The sequence below is a fragment of the Bos indicus x Bos taurus genome, chromosome 11 (genome assembly GCF_003369695.1).
Source record: "Bos indicus x Bos taurus breed Angus x Brahman F1 hybrid chromosome 11, Bos_hybrid_MaternalHap_v2.0, whole genome shotgun sequence".
Lineage (NCBI taxonomy): Eukaryota > Metazoa > Chordata > Mammalia > Artiodactyla > Bovidae > Bos > Bos indicus x Bos taurus.
The window spans coordinates 67,165,603-67,186,422 of record NC_040086.1 but is presented as its reverse complement, the minus strand read 5'-3'; the positions used below and the strand labels follow the sequence as shown (position 1 = coordinate 67,186,422).

The 20,820-nt window shown below is 44.3% G+C and overlaps 1 protein-coding gene across 1 annotated transcript in view; it reads right to left on the bottom strand.

Moving 5' to 3' along the window:
- The window catches only part of ANTXR1 (ANTXR cell adhesion molecule 1), a 255,318-nt gene that overhangs the window by 98,919 nt on the left and 135,579 nt on the right, over window positions 1-20,820 (bottom strand). Inside the window, exon 13 of the mRNA XM_027555677.1 lies at window positions 3,723-3,818. Within this exon, the coding sequence (XP_027411478.1) occupies window positions 3,723-3,818 (96 nt within the window). The remainder of the gene's footprint in view (window positions 1-3,722; window positions 3,819-20,820) is intronic.

The following is a 20,820-nucleotide window of genomic DNA, read 5'->3' as shown; positions in this document are numbered from 1 at the left end:
AATCCTTCAGGACTTACAAAATCAGACCGCATTAAGACTTTTGGCTGTCTTCCAAAGCAACATAGGCTTAACCAGATAGAATCGTTGAAAAATATTTTGAGTATTGCAAAACAACCTGGCCTTATGTAATCCTGCTCCCAGTAATGAAAGGCGTTAATTAAGAGACATTTTCCTGGAAAATAAAACCACAATAACATATCATCTCATGCCTGTTAGGATGGTTATCATCAAAAAGACAATAACAAGTGTTGGTGGAACTCCTTAGACACCATTCATGGGAACATAAACTGGTATAGCCACAGTGGAAAAGAGTACGGAGGTTCCTCAAAAAATTAGAAATAGAACTACCATGACCCAGCAATTCCACTTTTAGGAAACAAAATTACTATCCCAAAGAAGTACCAGCAGCCTCCTGTTCATTACAACCTTACTTGTAATAGCCAAGAGGTGGAAACAACCTATGAAGGATGAATGGATGAAGAAGATGTGATATGCACATACAGCGAAATACCATCCAGCCATAAAAGAGAAGGAAATCCTTCCATTTGCGACAACATGGATGGACTTTGAGGACATTACGCTAAGTGAAGTAAGTCGGGCAGAGCAAGACAAATACTGTATGATCTCACATGTGGAATTTAGAAGAACCAAATTCACAAAAGCAGATCATATTTGTGGTTGCCAGAGGCAGGGGTTCGGGTACAGGTTTGAGGGTAGAGGAACTGAGTGAATGTACAAATTTGCAGCTAGTTCTAAGATAAATAAGCTCTGGAGCTGTAATGTAAGACACGATGTCTACAGTTTAGACTACTGTACTGTCCATTTAACAGTTGCTAAGAAAGCAGTCCTTGGGCTTCCCTGGTGGCTCAGTGGTAAAGAATTCATACGCCAGTGCAGGAGAACATGGGATTGATCCTTGGGTTGGGAAGATCCCCTGGATGAAGGACATGGCAACCCACTCCAGTATCCTTGCCTGGGAAATCCTATGGACAGAGAGGCCTGGTGGGCTATAGTCCCTGGGGTCACTAAAGAGTCGGACATGACTTAGTGGCTAAACACCACCACCACTACCAAGACAGTAGTTCTTAAAAGTTCTTATCACGAAGGAAAAAGTGTGTGACTATGTGGGGTAATGGATGTTTGTTGTGGTAAACTTTGTGCAATCATGTATCAAATCATTAAGTTGTATACTATAAACTTATAAAATATTATATGTCAATTATTTCTCAATAAAACTGGAAAAAAGAGACATTTCTCACCAATATAAATTGAATGCCATATGGTACAGCTATGTATTCTTATTATAGTAACTATTTTAAAATAATAATATTAATTATTGTTATTAAAAATAATACAAGGAACTGCTTCAAGCAGTATATATACACATATACATATATATCTATACATATATAGATATACATATTTATGATCCTTTAATTTTCACTATCTACCTATGAGGTCAGAGCTCTCATTGTCCTCAGTATACAACTGAGGAAACTGGGGGACAGAGTGGTTAAGTAACTTGCTCAAGATCACACAGCAAGTAAGTCATAGAGTACTGCTTGGCTGTTTTATTGTTTCTAGCTGCCCTCACTCAGAGGTAACAGTTTTTAACAATTAAGGGGACTCAGTGAACAAAGGTGATGCCTACTATAACAGAAGCCCTGGTGTTCACTCTGGGCTGCCACCAATACCACCACCAGCCACCCCTTCTTTAAGAGCCCCTCCAGAATTCCAGACTTGGAAATGTGTATATTTCTGAATCACCATACAGAGCACTCTGGCTGGCTCTTTTTTTTTTTTTTTTAATCTTCAAAATAAAATGGTTGTGCAGCCTTAAGTATTTAAACGTTTAACTTTTGAGGCCGCCGTGGCCGAGACAGTTTAAAATCTTGGTGAAATCACTCCAGCCTGGATTACACTAATTGATCCAAGATTTGCACCTGTCTGGAGTCCCTCTCCACTACACATTCTTGTCTGCTAAAAGTCATCTTTTCCCGTCTACACCAGAGGCTTCTGTTGGTGCAAAGGCTTTACTTTCCAGAAATCCTTGCCACATGGATCCATATCCTGGCTGAATTTCTTGTTTCATTCATTTCCCATCTCCTTTAGATGTCCTTTGAAGATATTTCCTCCTTCAGGTCAAGTCTAGTACTCTATGAGTCTTTGGTTTCTGTTCTTCACACAGAAATAAAAAAAACAAAACAAACAAACAAAAAAACACCCCTTTTTTTTTTTTTTTTTTGCTGTACTGAGCAGCATGTGGAACCTTAGTTCCTTGGCCAGGGATTGAACCTGTGCCCCCTGCAGTAGAAGTACAGTGTTAACCACTGGAACTGGTACCAGGGTATTTCCACACATAGATTTTAGGAGCTTTGTGCTGTATGCTTAAATGCTGGCATTCCAGAGATAACGTGAAGACAAACTGGCTTGGAGAGTCTCATCATCTGTTTTCCCCTCCGGGGCTGGCCATAGAAGGACTGAAATCCAGGGAATGAAAGATGCTGCAGCAGCAGAGCAGCGCTGATTCAAACCTACCTGGCTTTACAGTGCATGCTCTGACTGGCAAGAAGGCAGGGCGTGTGCTAGAACTAGACCCGTGAGACCTAATGTTTTTCTTCATTTGAATATTACGTTGTTTGGGCTTTTCCTTTTGTTTGGGTCTCTGGGCCAGGGAATGGAAACTGACTGTTGCTGTTGTTTAGTCGGTAAATCCTGTCCGACTCTTTTGTGACCCCATGGACTGTAGCCCGCCAGGCTCCTCTGTCCATAGAATTTCCTAGGCAAGAATACTAGAGTGGATTACCATGCCCTCCTCCAGGGGATCTTCCTGACTCAGGGATCGAACCCATGTCTCTTATGTCTCCTGCATTGACAGTTGGGTTCTATACCACTAGCGCCACCTGGGAAGCCCAGTTGCATGCTATAAAAGGTAGGTGCCACTCTGTATTGTTAAAAATAGGGGCCTAAGTCACTTTCCGGAGAAGGCAATGGCACCCCACTCAAGTACTCTTGCTTGGGAAATCCCATGGATGGAGAAGCCTGGTAGGCTGCAGTCCGTGGGGTCGCTAAGAGTCGGACACGACTGAGCGATTTCACTTTAGTTTTCACTTTCATGCGTTGGAGAAGGAAATGGCAACCCACTCCAGTGTTCTTGCCTGGAGAATCCCAGGGACGGGGGAGCCTGGTGGGCTTCCATCTATGGGATTGCACAGAGTAGGACTCGACTGACGCGACTTGGCAGCAGCAGCAAGTCACTTTCTCGGATGAGCTGAAAAAGTTGCTAAGACCAAGTTGGCTTTGGAAGAGTATCAGTTGGTGCAACTCCACAAATATGTGTGCGTATGTGTGTGCACACATGCACATGTACCAAACACACACACATTCATGTGCATTGGTTACATATCATCATTTACAGTATTCTACTAATCCTTCCTAGGCACTGGGCCCAGAGTAAGCTCTCCAGCTGTTCTACCCAAATGGCATGTCCACAGGCAAACTCACTCCCTAACACATTTGAACTCCTAATGACTCAGTTTTATTGACTGTGTTAGAGTTTGCCAATTTTGTATTAATTGTACAAAAAAATGCTAGATTTATACTGAACTATTCACACATTTTCCCGTCGCCCTTTCCTTGCTCGTGGTGCTGTTAACTTTGTGTCACTCTTCGCTTTGAGTGGCCAGAGGCCCAGGGTCAGGGGAGGGGGCTGTGTCACTTACCACAGTGCAGCAGAGGGGCCAGAACCACCAGAGGAGCGCCAGGGCCAGGAGTAGGAACAGGATCAGCAGGGCGATCGCCAGGATGGAGCCATCGGACTGTGGGGCCGAGAGAGAGGGTGGTCAGCAGTGGGACTGGCTGTGTGTGCAACCAGCACGGAGCTTGGGTGGGGCAAGGCAACACCTGTGGTCCCCCCACCCCACACTCCCATCCTCAGTATGCAGATTTAAGGCCTGGAGAAGAGCACGGCTCGCTAAGCAAATGGCTGAGACTCTGTCCAGCATTTTGGGCAACACACTCTATGTAGCCAATTCTCATGAGAAATGGATTCCTCTTTTCAGCGAGGCCCTGTTCTTCTCTTTGAACAACATCCCGAAGGACCAATCCTGCAAGAGACAGAGCAGATGGCCGCTTATGCATCTGGGCGCTGAGAAGGCCCGCCACACCGTGCCTGCCTGCGGACCATCACCCTCTGCACGGTGACAGTTTCCTGCTCCCTGGATCTGCTGCTCCTGTCACCACCTGGGCTGGACTCAGGACAGTTCTTAGGACTCAGTCTGCTCCCCTGAACTCGTTTCTCATATGTGCATGTAACAGATTCATGAGCAAAGACTAGAGCCCACAGATAGGATGTGATAAAGGGCAAAGGGATTCCAGGGTATGGAGGGTAAAGCAGCTGCTGCTAACCCTGGGAGGAGAGGGGTGTGGTGGCTGAGTCAATGCTGCTGTCAGATCCAGTGAGACAAGTAGCCAAGACAAATTATGCCCACTTCCAAACATGCCTAGGCTGGTCCCCAAAATGACAGTTGCCGTGGCCTGAGATGGTTAACTTTTAGCAGCAGAGATCTCATTGACTGGGTGTCACTATTCTGAGGCTGCTGGTTCAAAGAGGCAGATTTAAGTGCCCTCCATCTCCCTTCCTTCCCAGCTACTGGGAATGCAAGGGGGCACAATGTTTGGAGCTAAGGGTTAGAGGCAAGTTGACACAGTTATTAACTGTCATGGGTACCCCTTCTGAATACAGCTGGCACTTCTACTTTTAGCACCTCCCTGGGAAAATCAGGTATGTTTGCACAGATAATGATGATGATGATAAAGGAAAGCAACCTAAATGTTTAACAAAGGATGACTAATAATACATCATAGAACCACCATGCAGTCAGTTACTCTGTAGACATTATGTTTGCAAATATCTAAATGACCCAAGAAAACAGCCCTGATATAAAGAGTGGACTTATGTATATGTGTCAAGAGTGAGAGAGACTGAGGGATATTTACTAAAATATTAATGGTGGTTTTGCGGGTAGTGGGTTAATGGTAATTTAAAAAAAATCTATCTTTTTTTCCCTCTTTAACATTGCATAATAAGAAAATAAACTCCTGAAGTTGTATTTTAAAAATCTGCACTTGGAAAAAAAAAAAATCTGCACTTGGGGAACCTTGCTTTGGTGTGAGCGCTCACATGACCCTGGGGCTCTCACCCTGGGTTGGTGGACCTGTGGGGTACACAGACGGGCTCAGCTGGATGGAAGGTGTCACCCTCCCAAAATGACACTCATGAACTTTAGGGCACACAACTTCACGGGAAGCTGTTCACAGTGTGACCAGGTTCTCAAAGCTGCTCCCTCCCACCCATTTCCAGAGCCGGGAGGCTGGGTGGCCTGTTGGAGGTTACACAGTAGGTTAATGACAGAGCTGGGGTGTGACTCACTCTTACTCTGAGTGCTCATCAGGGACTACTGGAAGCTGTTCAAAGGCGTCTCTTACTCTGTGGAACGTCTTTGACCCAAAAGCCAGGGAACTAAACATTTGACTCCCACCAAGCCAAGGCTTGGGAATGCCCTATTGTCCCTGAGGGAGCTGCACCTCACAAGGGCAGGTGCAGGGCTGGGCAGTGGGTGGGGAGAGGGCACAGTGGCCAGAGGATGCTCCTGGACCACAACATTTATGCATGAGCTACAGCAGAAAATGATGCTCTCCTGGAAGACACAAAGAAACGATGTGTGTTTTCCAGACTTACTGTTAGTCAAAGACAACCCTCTTGATCTTTCCATCCCTACATTCCATGCCCATAAAATGGAGATACTAAACCTCACCTGCCTCATTGCATTGACGTGAGGAGAAAACGAATTGTAAGATGAAAGCAGACAGGCCTGGATGAGAGATTCGGAGGCCATCAAGCCAGATGCTGAGCTGAACTCACCCTCTCTCTGTTTCCACATGGCCAACAAATATGGTGGCCATTTCACATCATAAATCTGTTTGCACTCGGAATAATAAGTGATTTTGTTACTGCAAGGTTTATAGACCTTTGGTATTTCAGTATTAAGTTATAATTTAGTAAAGACTACAGACTACATGTATTCACATTATATGCAGTCTCTCTTCTTCTGATTTAATTCTCACTCTAGAGAAAGGAACTGAAGCAGAAAGGCTGATGTATTTGGGGGATTTTTAAAAATTTCCTTCTGGAAAAAGGAGAAGGTTTCCTATGAAGTGGGGAGGGTGAAGGACAGGGCCCAGATGGGAAGACAGAAGCCTTCATTACTGGAAGAAGATTTCCTGGATTCAGACAAAGCTCCATGTGGCCTGCCTCTGGCCAGGTTTGGTCTGACCCTACCCAGCCCCAGGCCTCCCTGCTGCAGTAGAAGACAACGTGGGACTCCGGCAAGGGCAAGTACACTGGGGATGCTGGCGGGGAGGAAATGCTGCAGGGTGGAAGGTCCCGAAGGCACTGACCCCTGCTCTGGATGCAGCCCCCAATAAACCCCCCAAATGCACTGCCTGGTTTTCAAGATCTTCCAGCAAAACTGGGAATTGAACCTTCACAGTCTGATTTTAGCACTTTGCCCACTTCCACTTCACCATTATACTGTAATAGATTTATTAAAAAGTCACTTAAGAAATATTGATACTTTAAAGACTAAACATTAAATAGCCATGTGAGAGACTGACAATGTGTTTGTAATTGCTACATCTGCTCTGACGGAAGTTCACCCACATGGCTCCAGGTGGACTGGAGTCTCACATGGTAAGAGTGTACTTCAGAGTAAAGTCCAAAAGGGATGGGGGCCACAGCAGAGCCTGCTTGCCCTTTATGAGCTTGGATTGGAGTTTTAATCAATTACCTCATGACAACTCATATTAGGAGACTGTGTTACCTTGTTGAGTATATATCAGAGTGTAGTAGAGAAATACATACACACCTGCGCTGTGTAGTAAATGGTATTTGTTCCATTCCAGAAGTTGGTTCAGTTACTCTAAACTAATCCTTTTGTATCTCCACCAAATTCCAAGATGAAGAGCTCCCTTGGATGTTAAGATTCTTCCATGAGCCAGGAGACATGTGGAATGCTCCAGAGCCCAGAGTATAGCCTGGTGGCCCATAAGCTGCCTCTTTTGTTCTGTTCTGGTGCCACCTTCTTTGGCTCCTTGAGCTCTGGCCTTCCACCAGCCCTCCTGTGTCCCAGGTCACTGTGTTACCCACTGCTTGCTCCCCAAAGCTTCTTCCTGGCCTGGAGCCTAAGAGGGTCATGGGCTTAACCATTGCTCTCAGTCTGACTCAGGACAAGTGTGTGGACTCGGCCTCTGCTCTCCGCTTCACCAGGCACAGGGTGACCAAGACTGGAAATACCCCTGGGCCCACATAGCCTCCACTATGGGGCTGAGCAGGGCCATTTGAGGCAGTGCGTAAATGTGTCTGCCCCGGCCCTGTCTTAGATGACTAGCTGGCAGGGGGCGAGCTGGCTGCCTCACCACTCACAGTGCCGCCCCAGCCAGCCTCCAGGCCTGGAAGCAAATGTAGCCTCTATTTTCTCTGACGCTGGGGAGGGACCTGCCTGGACCTGATTTTACGACATAAAGTGAAAGCAGAAGCTGACCTGCCCTGCAAACTCTGTCTTGACACCTGTCCTTGCTGGGAAGCCTCTGCATGTAATTCTCTAGAAACTTTGAAAGAGCTTTCTGAGGGAAAAGAAAGCAGCAGACAAATAGCCAAAGATTGATTCCTGCCATTGTTATTTTCTGGACAGCCTAAATATCCAACAAGTTAAATTCTTATTTTATTTAAAAAATAAAAACAAAGTTTAATAAATCAACATAGCCCTTTAGTTTGGAATATTTTCAGCAGGAGGTTGGGGCTTCTGGGGTCTGTGACTAGAGCTGAACGGAAGCAGCCTAAGGTACTTCCAGCTGGGGGAGGGGACACTCCTAGACAGCGTATTAAAAAGCAAAGACATCCCTTTGCCAACAAAGGTCTGTATAGTCAAAGCTATGGTTTGTATAGTAGTCAAGTACAGATGTGAGAGTTGGACCATAAAGAAGGCTGAGCACCAAAGAACTGATGCTTTTGAACTGTGGTGTTGGAGAAGACTTGGGAGTCCCTTGGACTGCAAGGAGATATTCATTGGAAGGACTAATGCTGAAGCTGAAGCTGAAGCTCCACAACTTTGGCCACCTGATGTGAAGAATTGACTCACTGGAAAAGACCCTGATGCTGGGAAAGCTTGAAGGCAAAAGGAGAAGGGGGCGGAAGAGACGGATGGCATCACCAACTCAACGGACATGAACGTGAGCGAACTGCAGGTGATGGTGAGGGACAGAGGAGCCTGCAGTCAACGGCGTTGCAGAGAGCTGGACACGACTTAGGTCTGAAGGACAACAATACGTCGGTTTCTTCAATGAGTAGTAGTCTCATGCCTTTTTTCCTGTGAATGCTGAGGTGTAACATGCTCACAGAAGCCTGCAGTGAAGCAGACATGGTATATTAAATACGAGGGCAGGATGCTCACCTGCTCCTTCCTGCAGTCATCCTTTGTTAGGATAACTTTCTCTGAAGTAGACCTGGCTTGAAAGGCAAATCCCTGCTGAATGGCTTTGTCAGTTCCTTTGTTCCCAGCTCACCAAATAAGGGTGTATCTTTTAAAACAAGGAGGCATTATTTTCAAGGGTATAGATTTGGAAACTTGAATAATGACAGCAACTCTCACAGTAGGTTTAGTAATTTTGGATTTCTGACTCACAGTAGTGGGGCATGAGAGATCTTGTATAATAAGAGGGAGGCAAGCTTCTAAGCAAGAGAGCATTAAGCACCACTGCTCCTTTCTGTCTTGATATTTTGCTTTTTTGTTTGTTTGCTCTGAATATATCTTTTAAAAAAGGAGAAAAAATAAAAAACACAAACCTGTCCCCACAAGGGGATGGCCTCTAGTGGGACCCTGCCTGTTGTTTTCCCTGACTCCAGAGACTTCTATATAGGTCTTAGCTGCTTGCTGACCCGGGTAAAGGGAGGAGGGTAAAACTGAGAGGAACGATAGGAAATTGGGGAAAGCTCAAGTTTAAGAAACTCAGATCTTCAAGGTGGGTTTGAACTGGAATTCTGCCTGATGTCCAGGCACAGGGTGATTAACATGTAGCCAGTGAAGTGTCTTCAGTTCTGGATCAGTTAAGGAGGGTGTGTTCTTCCCCACTCCTGCGTATCTTTCCCTGTTGAAAGCGCTTTGTGCACAACTCCAGGCCTTTCTTCCTCTTTGAGTGCATAGTTGCTCAGTTGTTTCTGACTCTTTGTGACCCACATGGACTTGCCATGTGGCTTGCCAGGCTCCTCTGTCCATGGGATTTCCCAGGCAAGACTATTGGAATGGGTTGCCATTTCCTTCTCCATTCAGTAAATAGGACCAGAGCACAGAGAACATGGGCCTCTGCTCTCCACTTCCTCTCCTGGGAGCATGCTACCCACTGGAAACAGCTCCTCTTCAGCTCCATGCAGGCTGGTTTTATGTGAGGCCTGATGCTTGTACAATTTGGGGAGTCCTCTTTAAGAAAAAGAATGTAAAAATACAAACTCATAATTATAAGTGCCCCTCCTGGGGCCTTAAAAGGGCCAGGAGGAACCCATTCAAATGAGGATCCTGGAAACTTAAACTTCATCAGCTCCCCCAAAGCTCTGCATCTTCCCTGGACAAGTCCCAGGTGAGAGGAGGCTGACAAGTCTGTTTAATCCTGGGCTTCAGTTTCTAGCCCATTGCTGTACCCTCAGCCTCAGTTTCCAGTCCACAACAACAAAGGCTTTCATATATGGTGTTGAGCGTCTTATTTCTGTTTGTTCACATGCTTTATTGCCCCTAGGACTGTGACCCCTCAGTACCTTTTAACTTACTCTAGTATGGGCCCTAGGGCTTCTCTGGTGGCTCAGACTGTAAAGAAACCGCCTGCCAATGTGGGAGACCCACATTCGATCCTTGGGTCAGGATGATCCCCTGGAGAAGGGAATAGCTACTCACTCTAGTAGTCTTAGCTGGAGAATCCCAGGGACAGAGGAGCCTGGGGGGGCTAGAGTCCATGGGGTCCTAAAGAGTCAGACAGGACTGAGTGACTAACGCTTTCACTTTTTAGGAAGGGCCCTGGTAAATTGTAACAATTACATGTTGACAAGAGTGTACAGGAATTATCAATAAAGCAGTATGGAGAGCCCTCCCTGATGGGTGGTGGGTTTGCTGCAGTTTTAGGATCTAGGCTAGGTTTTACAGATCCTGAGCATTATCACTGAGTTACCGAAGATAATGATTATTTCACCTGGTTAGATGAGACTGTCTTTTAAACATTCAACCTGAAGAATAAATTAGCAGGTTTATTCTGCCACATTGTAGGCTATCAGCCAAACTCTGCCAAAAGTATGACAGGAAAACAGCTGATGATCCATTAGATCTTTTTAAAAGCTGGAGAGGCTGCTTCCCTGGATTCAGCCGGAAAATGATGATGCCACAGGGCACTCCAGGACACGACTAGGCGTGTTTGCTATGGGGTGTGGCTACCCAGTGGTCCCTCTTCCTCTCCTGCCTCCATCTTTGGCTCCGTCCCTCTATCCCTGGTGTTGAGCACGGCTGTCTTTGAAGCGCTGTCTGAAAACACTCAAGGGAAAGAAGCCCTTCGGCCAGGGGCAGTTCTGGTTCGTGACCTTGAGATCTCATGGCAACTCGCTTGTTGTAAACAATAAAGAGGCCATCTGGAGGAGAGGGAGATGTGCAGACACAAAGGGGCCAGGGACATGGTGGACAAGTCGGGCGGGAGTGTCAGCTTCTCCCAGGAGGCCAAAGGGCTCTGTACCCCCTGCTGTACCCCCACCCTCCGCTCCAGGCAGCTTCCCTCCCTCCATCCCTCCCTAGGCAGAGGCTGCCACTTGGGAGGTGTCACATTCCAGGGCTCTGAAGTGGAATTTCAAATCATCCTCAGCAGCTGGTATGAGCTCTGTTTCCTGCCCAGACAAAACTGGCAGAGTATGGGCAAGTTTTATTTTGAAAGATGAAATTTAAGTCATTTTATTACTGCTGAGAAGTTCTGGATGGGCAAGCCCTGAGACCAAAATTCTCTCTCTTTCACTCTCTCTCTCCCAGAGCTTATATATTCCTGACTGTTATTTCTGGAAGTAACTTTAGCCGTTATCTAATTCACTGCCCATCCCGCCCTGCATTTTATTGGAATTCTGTTGCCCTGGCATCTGTGGTGGCTCTCTTCAGCTTCCCACCTCTCATCTCAGATTACTCCTTGCCCACCTCCTCATGGGCTTTTCCTTGTATGCAGTCCCTTAAATATCAGCAGGCAGCATGGATCTTTTTTTTTTTAAAGCAAGGTATATACTTTTTAAAAATTAATTTTTATTGGAGTATAGTTGCTTTACAATTTTGTGTTAGTTTCTGCTGTAGAGCAAAGTGAATCCGCGATACACATACATATATCCCCTCTTTTTTTGAATTTCCTTCCCATTTAGATCACCACAGAGCAGTGAGTAGAGTCCCCTAAGCTATACCTGAAGTGCCTACTTTTTTCTCATTTTAAAAAGCATGGTAAAATACATATACACACAGCATATGCCACTTAAACCATTTGTAAGTGTCCAATTCGGTGGCATTCAGTTTGCTTACCATGTTGTACAACCCATGGATGCATTCTTGGTCCCTTGCTGTTTTTCTTTCTAGAAAACTGGCCACGGGCTGTCTCCCTTCCTTTCACAGTTTAAACTCTTATCTAGATACTGATGACTTAACTCTTTATCTCTAGCCTAGATCTCTCCTCATGCTTCAGGGTCATGGTCAGGGTCATTCCACTGTCTGGTAGGTTCTACTGGCACTGCACTGCAAACTCAACAATTCAAACTGAGCTCACTGTTTCCTTTTTCAAACCAGCTCATTCTCTTCTCATTCAATGATAAGTACTAAGTACTTCCCAGGTGGTGTAGCGATATAGAACCCGCCTGGCAATGCAGGAGACAGAGAGACCTGGGTTTGATCCCTGGGTCAGGAAGATCCCCTGGAGAAGGGAATGGTTACCCACTCCAGTATTCTTGTCTGGAGAATCCCATAGACAAAGGAGCCTGTCAGGCTATAGTTCGTGGAATTGCAAAGAGTCGGCCACGACAGGTGACTTAGCATGCATGCACCGCCTATCAATCCAAGTTGGAAATCCGAAAGTTTTCTCTTTCTTCCTCTCCCCCTTCCCCAAGTTCACACCCTCCTATAAGTACACCTATTCCTTTGACCAGCTAAATACTTCCTGAATCTGGCCTTATCTACTCCTTCTTCAACACTTGATTAGATTTAGAATCTTTTTTTTTTTTGGCCACTTATATCTTCACTGGTTTGTCCACCACCAGACTTGCTACCCAAATTCCATCCTCCACCACTGCATCTAGAGTTATTGACCTAACATGTTATAATAGCTCTGCCGCCCATGAATCTTTAACAGCTCTTCACGGTCAAGGGTTCTTAATATTGGAGAATTTGATGAAAGTGATACAGCCCTTTCCTCAGAAAAGGACACATTCAAATTTATAAACAAGCTCACTAATTTTGATCATATTTTCAGAGGGGTCCATCAAACCCCCAGAATCCATTTATGGGTCCCTCAGTCCAAGAGTCCTTAGCTCAAGGCCCTTCACAACTAGGCCTCTCTTTTCTCCAACCTCCTCCCTCACCACCTCCCTCCTTAAACTTTGGGCTTTGACGAAACTCAACCACATGTAGTTCCCTGTACACCAGCTCACTGTTTCTCTCATGGTCTTCTCCCTGAAACACCCTTTCTTCCTTCATTCCTTGGGCAACTGTTTTTCATCTTTCAAGTCTTAGCTAAGTGAATGAGTGAAGTTGCTTAGTTGTGTCCGACTCTTTGCAACCCCATGGACTGTAGCCTATGACGCTCCTCTGTCCATGGGATTTTCCAGGCAAGAGTACTGGAGTGGGTTGCCATTTCCTTCTCCAGAGGATCTTCCCGACCCAGAGATTGAACCTGGGTCTCCTGCATTGTAGGCAGATGCTTTACCATCTGAGCTACTTCCCAACCAGTCTTAGCTAAGGCACCACCCAATTCATTCATACTGTACATATTTATTGAATACCTACTCTATGCCAGGCCCTCTGTAAGCACTGGCATAAAAGATGGATGTAGTCTTTGTAATCACTGACCTTGTAATTGAGAGGGGAACACAGATAAGTAAGTGCTACCACTCAACTCCAAGTCTGGGCTCTCATCTTACATCTCTATCTCAGTATCTCCTGTGTATTTTAGATATTATATCATTATGTGCTTGTCTCTCACTGAACTATAAGACCCTGGAGGACATAAGTCTGACTTTACTTATCTTTGTGACTGAGATGTAATATAATGTTTCAAACTAAAAGGACTTGTCACTCAGGTATTTATTAGATTGAGGGAAATAAAGATTTGGTAGACCAAGATCTTCCACGGCTAGTGGGTAGCCGAAATGGCACAGTTGCCAGTGTTGCCCCAGGTTGCTCACCTCCCCTCCATGGTCCTGTTGCTAGAAACAGCTCATCAATCTTATTGCAAAGAGCTTGTGCTTTGGACTCAGTAAAATCTAAAGTGCTAATTCTTTCACTTATTAATACATAGACTTTAGGTAACTAACCCAGCCTCTCTTAAACTTCCTTTTCTCAACGTGTATGAAATTGCACTAATTCCTACTTCCCAGGATTGATTCGATATGACATAGGATAAGGTATGTAAAGATCCTGGCACACAGCCATCCTTCAATAAAATGTGACTTTCCTTTCCACTCTCCCCCTTGCTTTTATGCCCAAGCTGTGTTCCTGGTGATGTGCCCAGACTTGGCTCAGGTGAATAAATTTGATTCCTGTGAACAGTCTCTTACAACTATGACTGGGCTGTGGTGTTGATGGGTGGTCCCAGGTTACATAGTGGGAAACCACAGGCCTTCAGGTTGCCATTGCAATGTCAAGCAAAGGAAAACCCAAGTGAGTGTTCCAACAGTAAATTTACTGCTGCTGCTGCTAAGTCACTTCAGTCGTGTCCGACTCTGTGCGACCCCATGGACTGCAGCCCACCAGGCTCTTCCGCCCATGGGATTTTCCAGGCAAGAGTACTGGAGTGGGGTGCCATTGCCTTCTCCAGTAAATTTACTAGCTTCCATTAAAATCAATCAAACATTAATAAGGGTAAAACACTATCAAATATGATGATTTATTCTTGCTACCTGAGAGGTAATCCAGGCTAGAGGTAATCTGGGCTAAAATGGTGATAAAATTGATAAGCACCAAAGATACTGGATTCCTTAACCCATAAACTGGGCAGTACAGGAAAAATACTGAGAATTACCTCGGCTCCTGTGGGACTCTGTAAAAAGCATGACTATAAAGTAATGAGGCTGTTCGTGTATTGAACATAGTAGAACTCCCAGAGAGGAATCTAATTCCCTCCAAACTAGTGACTCTGGACGCTGAAGACTCTACAGTGATTCAGCCCATGCTCAAAGCAATTCTGAAATACCTCCTTTGGAAGTGTTTCTGAAGCTAATTTATAGGCCACAAAAAGAAAATCTGTTATCTTATAAGCTACGTGTTGCTTTTTATCAGTAAGTTTCCCAATTTGATCACCCAACATTCACCAGACCTGGTTCCCACAACTTTTGGAGTTGTTTTGATATCAAATGATGATGATGTCTTCCTAATTCTTTGACTGGGGGTATTCAAATACTGTGCCTTCAGAGTCATGCCAGTCTCACAGCAGGAGTGCAGAAGATAGCTGAAATTTTGAGTCTTGTTAAGCATACGGCTTTCCAAGGTAAATATTTTGAAGAAGCAGTAATAATTTGGATGTGTCAATTCTAGTTTGCTATACATCTTATTACTTTTTGCCTTATACAAATAATACCAAAAGGCCTCAGACAAGCCACCGTTATAATGCAATGAGAAGGGGACGATTAATGCCACACTCCTAAAACTCAAGCTTTGAGGTCCTTATCATGGAAGGACACTGTCAAGATTTTCCAGCATCACCTTGATCTTCACTCGCAATGGTGAGGGTGATAATAAGTAGATGTTGGATTCATTCACTTTCCTTTCCATAAAATTCACAGAGCTTGCTAGTCAGAACCAGTTTTTAGAGAATAATGCAGACAAGATGTACCTCCTAAGTACTCAGAATGCCTTAATTCCTGTCAGTGGGCTGTTGAAATACGATTACAGAAAAAGTAATGGTCAACTACTGATGGTGGAAGAGAGAGACTAATTTCTCATTTCCACTTTTTATTCCATTAGCTACAGAGACTTGTCTATTTGCCTTTAATGTAACTATTTATTTAATGTTAATGCATATGCTCAATTGGTCTTAGTGATCATACTTCTTATGTTAGTCAGCATCATTATTATCTACTGTCCATAAGCATATCTTCACTATACTGTTAGCTATTGCTTTAGACTATGAACTTGGAAAGGTAGAAGCCATGTTTATGATTTGCAGCCATTGTCGAGAGACAGATGCTTACTACTGGTGACCATGATAATCTAGTCCTTAAGACAATGTCTCTAAACTGCATAATAGGGCTTCCTGGGTGGCTCAGTGGTAAAGAATCTGCCTGGAATGCAGGAGATGTGAGTTCGATTCCTGGTTGAGAAGATCCCCTGGAGAAGGAAATCGCAACCCACTCCAGTATTCTTGCCTGGAAAATCCCAGGGACAGAGGATCCTGAGGTGTTACAGTCCACGGGGTCACAAAGAGTTGGACATGACTGAGCGAAAAAATAACAACAAAACTGCAAATAGTATCAGGAAACCAACAGATAATTTTCTATTGAATAGTTAACATATGTTCAGCAGTGGGAGACATAGAAAGATGAACAAAGTCAGCCTACAAGCTTGGAAGATGTTATCACCGTCCAGTGAGAAAGTCAGGACTGACTCACAGAGCTTACTCAAAGAGCAGCACACATTATGTGCAGTTAATCTCTAAATGATGGTATAACCCACAGTGCTTGAGCTCAGAGCAGGAGGAGATCAGTGAGGCAACCTGGGGCAGGTCCAGGCAGCACTTGGCAGGCCCTGTAGCCATGGTGAAATTTGGGTAGGTGGAAAGGAAGAGAGGGCATTCCAGAAGAAAAGTGAAATTTGATCAAAGGCACTGAGTAAGGATGGACATTATTTAGAGTGAGGAAATATGAGATAGAAATATGGGATCATCATCAAACATTTTTTTTTAATCTGTCAGGGATCCAAAATTTGCATTCACAAATTTTAAAGCCAGCAGCTAAAGGCCAACTGAGGTTGCCATGTCGGACTCTACTGTGAAGAAGCTTTGTTAGATACTTACTCTGACGGGTTTGCACCTTTTACATACAGTCTCAAAAGCCTTGAGCTACCTTTTCTAAGTCGAAGGATTTGGGCAATGCAGATAAAACAAAAGTGCCTTAGCCGCACCTTTTTCATTTTCTTGGCCTGCAGATGAAGCAGTTTTCCTGCTGCTGGACGGTATATAAAAGGAAATCAGAAATATTTTAGTTGTCACTTATTCAAGTGCTTTCTAATTTATTAAGTAAATGAAACAAAATATTAAGCCCACTGCTTTGGACACTGGCTGAACTAACATCTGTTCTAGGAACCACGGTTACAGCAAAGGAATGCTAGTTATGTATTACTTGTGGCACAGACTCTTCTTCTGGAGAGCTATAAATTAAATCACTGAACTTTGAATTTCCTTGGTGCCCTAAAGAATAGCTGAGAAGCTGGTTGATTTGCAAAAGGAAGGGCGCTCATGTACCCTGGTGGGACTTTGTCATTCTGTGGGGAGCAGAGGGAAGAGTCTGTTTGCTCTTTGGGGGTGCAGACAATGTAAATCACAACATCCTGGTCAGAAGATATATGTAAAGACCCCGTGGCAATTTGTGATTTGGTGCATTGTGACTGTAAACTCCTAGCCAGGACAATGTAGCCTGGGTCTGGCTGCTGTCTCCTCTAGTTCTGGGATAGCCTAGTCCACTGGTTTTTGCCAATTTGGGACCACTTAAAGAGTTGGCATTATTTTAGTGCTGGCAGAGAGAAATGCTCAGAGGCTTTCTCTGTGATTTGGTTGTATTTCCCCAACTATGAATCTGTCCTCCCTCTCTTCCTGCCCCACTCCCTCTACTCCTCTTTTCTCTTTCTCTCCACAAACACACACTTTTTGGATCCTCTTTAAATTGTGCACTTCTTCTTAAAATTGTGCCTCTCCCAACTGGATTTGCTAATTCAGAATGCTCAACCTAAAAGACTCAATCTTTTGGAATAGCCTCAATGACCCAAGAGCACACGTAAAAGCACACACTGGACATTCACTAAAACTTGTGTACTTAAGGAATATACTCTCTTTCAGGTTCCTATTCAGAGACTGGGGATTCTTATTTTATATTCAAAGAAGCTTGGTTGTTTGATATCTGAGCACCCGGAAGCTTCTGTCAAATCAGAAAAGAGGGGGGGGAGGGGATCTAAAATAGAAGACCAGGAAGTGAGAGGCTAGAAAAAGCAGAACCATAAACTTCAAAAAACAGTGATCAGAAGACATCCCTAGGGGCAAACAGCCACAGATATCAAGGGTTTCACAGTAACATGGAAAATTTTAGTTCCTGATAAGAATGGCAGAGAGTAAGGGATTTTCCTGACAGTCCAGTGGTTAAGACTTTGCCTTCCAATGCAGGGGGTATGGGTTCAATCCCTGGTTGGGGAGCTAAGATTCTGCACACCTCTTGGCCAATCGCACCCAAAAAACCAAAACATAAAACAGAAGCAATATTGTAACAAATTCAATAAAGACTTTAAAAATGGTCCACATTAAAAAAAAAAAAAGAACTTAGAAAAGAATGGTGGAGAATAAAATGTAAACACTACACAACACTTTATAACATTCACTTTGTGTACAAAGGCTTCCATAGGAGGAAAGACCTCGAAAGGAGTGAGTCCAGTTTAGTTCAGTTCAGTCGCTCAGTCGTGTTCGACTCTTTGCGACCCCATGAAGGGAGTGAGGGATGAGCTCAACTGGCATGTGTTTTCTTTGTTCACTCAGTAAATGATCTCATTGTAGCACAGCCTGAACCTGTGACAGAAGGGAGTTTGTGTGTCCCCCAACCAGAACTGGGGGCTTCCCTGGTGGCTCAGATGGTAAAGAATCTGCCTGCAATGCAGGAGAACTGGGTTAGATCCCTGGGTCAGGACAATCCCCTGGAGAAGGGAATGGCTGCCTACTCCAGTATTCCTGCCTGGAGAATTCCATGGACAGAGGAGTCTGGCGAGCTATAGTCCATGGGATTGCAAAGAGTCAGACATGACTGAGCAACTAACACTTTTCATCCAGAACTGACCGATGAGAACACAGTTCTTTGAATACATGTTTATTCTTTTACCTCCCTTCCCCACAACTCTGGGAGAAGGCAATGGCAACCCACTCCAGTACTCTTGCCTGGGAAATCCCATGGATGGTGGAGCCTGGTGGGCTACAGTCCACGGGGTCTCGAGGAGTCAGACACGACTGAGCGACTTCACTTTCAAGTTTCACTTTCATGCACTGGAGAAGGAAATGGCAACCCACTCCAATATTCTTGCCTGGAGGCTCCCAGGGACGGAGGAGCCTGGTGGGCTGCCGTCTATGGGGTCACACAGAGTTGGACACAACTGATTCGACTTGGCAGCAGCGGCCACAACTCTGTTTTCTCTCTATTTTGTTTTCTATTCTCTTACTTTATTGTTTTTGTTCTATTTTTGGAGGGGCTTACTCCATTGTTTCTCTGTAATGGTTTGAGCTCAACGCTTGGCTAATCAACTTATGCCTTTCTTCTTTTCTCACATATATATTTAAGGATACACATTTCCGTCTAAGACTCACTTTAGCTGTATTCCACAAGTTTTGGTATGATGAATCTTTATAATCGACTACTTTATTTTCTAATTTCCATTATGATTTTAATTTGACTTATAAAAGATTTAAATGGTTTATTTGAAACTGCAAGCACATGAGATTTTCCTATACACCATAAGCCCTGCAGCAGCACTATGAAGATGTCATGGATTTGGCTGTAAGGTGGTTGGTGATCAGCTCCTTCCCTCTGCCTGGCCCCCACTCTCCAGAGGAGAAAGGATAGAGTTCTCATTTCCACTCTTGGTAGGGGTGATTGGGGGAGAGTGAAAAATAAGTTTTGCTCAGCATATATTTCATCATCTTTACTTTGGGTACAGCACAGACTGCTGGGAAATATTTTAATGAACTTAAGATGCATCCATTGTAGGATGACTCATTATTTTATGAGCCATTAGGGAAAAACACTAGGAGATTATGATACATTAATCTCTGAAATTTTCCAATTTCAGAGATATGTTTCTTAAAATGTATGGAATAATGGTGTTTTTCATTAATCTTATAACTGTATAGCCCTCATTTTATGCAACCCCCAAATTTTGGATCCTATTTGAAACATTTTGCTGTAGCATTACGGTGTGTCCACTAGATCAAGTTTAACTGCATGATTTAAATAATTTTTTCAGGTATTTATTCTTTTTGCAAAGAAACAGAGGAAAACAATCGAATTGGAAAGACTAGAGATCTCTTCAAGAAAATTAGAGATACCAAGGGAACATTTCATGCAAAGATGGGCACAATAAAGGATAGAAATGGTATGGACCTAACAGAAGCAGAAGACATTAAGAAGAGGTGGCAAGGATACACAGAAGAATTGTACAAAAAAGATCCTCATGATCCAGATAACCACAATGGTGTGAAAACTCACCTAGAGCCAGACATCCTGGAATGTAAAGTCAAGGGGGCCTTAGGAAGCACCACTATGAACAAAGCTAGTGGAGGTGGTGGAATTCCAGTTGAGCTATCTCAAATCCTGGAAGATGATGCTGTGAAAGTGCTTCACTCAATATGCCAGCAAATTTGGAAAACTCAGCAGTGGCCACAGGACTGGAAAAGGTTAGCTTTCATTCCAATCCCAAACAAGGGCAATGCCAAAGAATGTTCAAACTACTGCACAATGACATTCATCTCCCACGCTAGCAAAGTAATGCTTAAAATTCTCCAAGCCAGGCTTCAACAGTACGTGAATCGTGAACTTCCAGATGTTCAAGGTGGATTTAGAAAAGGCAGAGGAACCAGAGATCAAATTACCAACATCCGTTGGATCATAGAAAAAGCAAGAGAATTCCAGAAAAACATCTACGTCAAAGCCTTTGACTGTGTAGATCACAACAAACTGTGGGAAATTCTTCAAGAGATCGGAATACCAGACTACCTTACCTGCCTCCTGAGAAATCTGTACACAGGTCAAGAAGCAACAGTTAGAACCGGACATGGAACAACAGACTGATTCCAAATTGGGAAAGGAGTACGTCAAGGCTGTATATCGTCACCCTGCTTATTTAACTTATATGCAGAGTACATCGAGAGAAGGCAATGGCACCCCACTCCAGTACTGTTGCCCAGAAAAATCCCATGGATGGAGGAGCCTGGTAGGCTGCAGTCCATGGGGTCGCTAAGAGTCAGACACGACTGAGTGACTTCACTTTCACTTTCAACTTTCATGCATTGGAGAAGGAAATGGCAACCCACTCCAGTGTTCTTGCCTGGAGAATCCCATGGATGGAGAAGCCTGTTAGGCTGCAGTCCATGGGGTCGCACAGAGTCGGACATGACTGAAGCGACTTGGCAGCAGTACATCATGCGAAATGATGGGCTGAACGAAGCACAAGCTGGAATCAAGATTGCTGGGAGAAATATCAATAACCTCAGATATGCAGATGATACCATCCTTATGGCAGAAAGTGAAGAGGA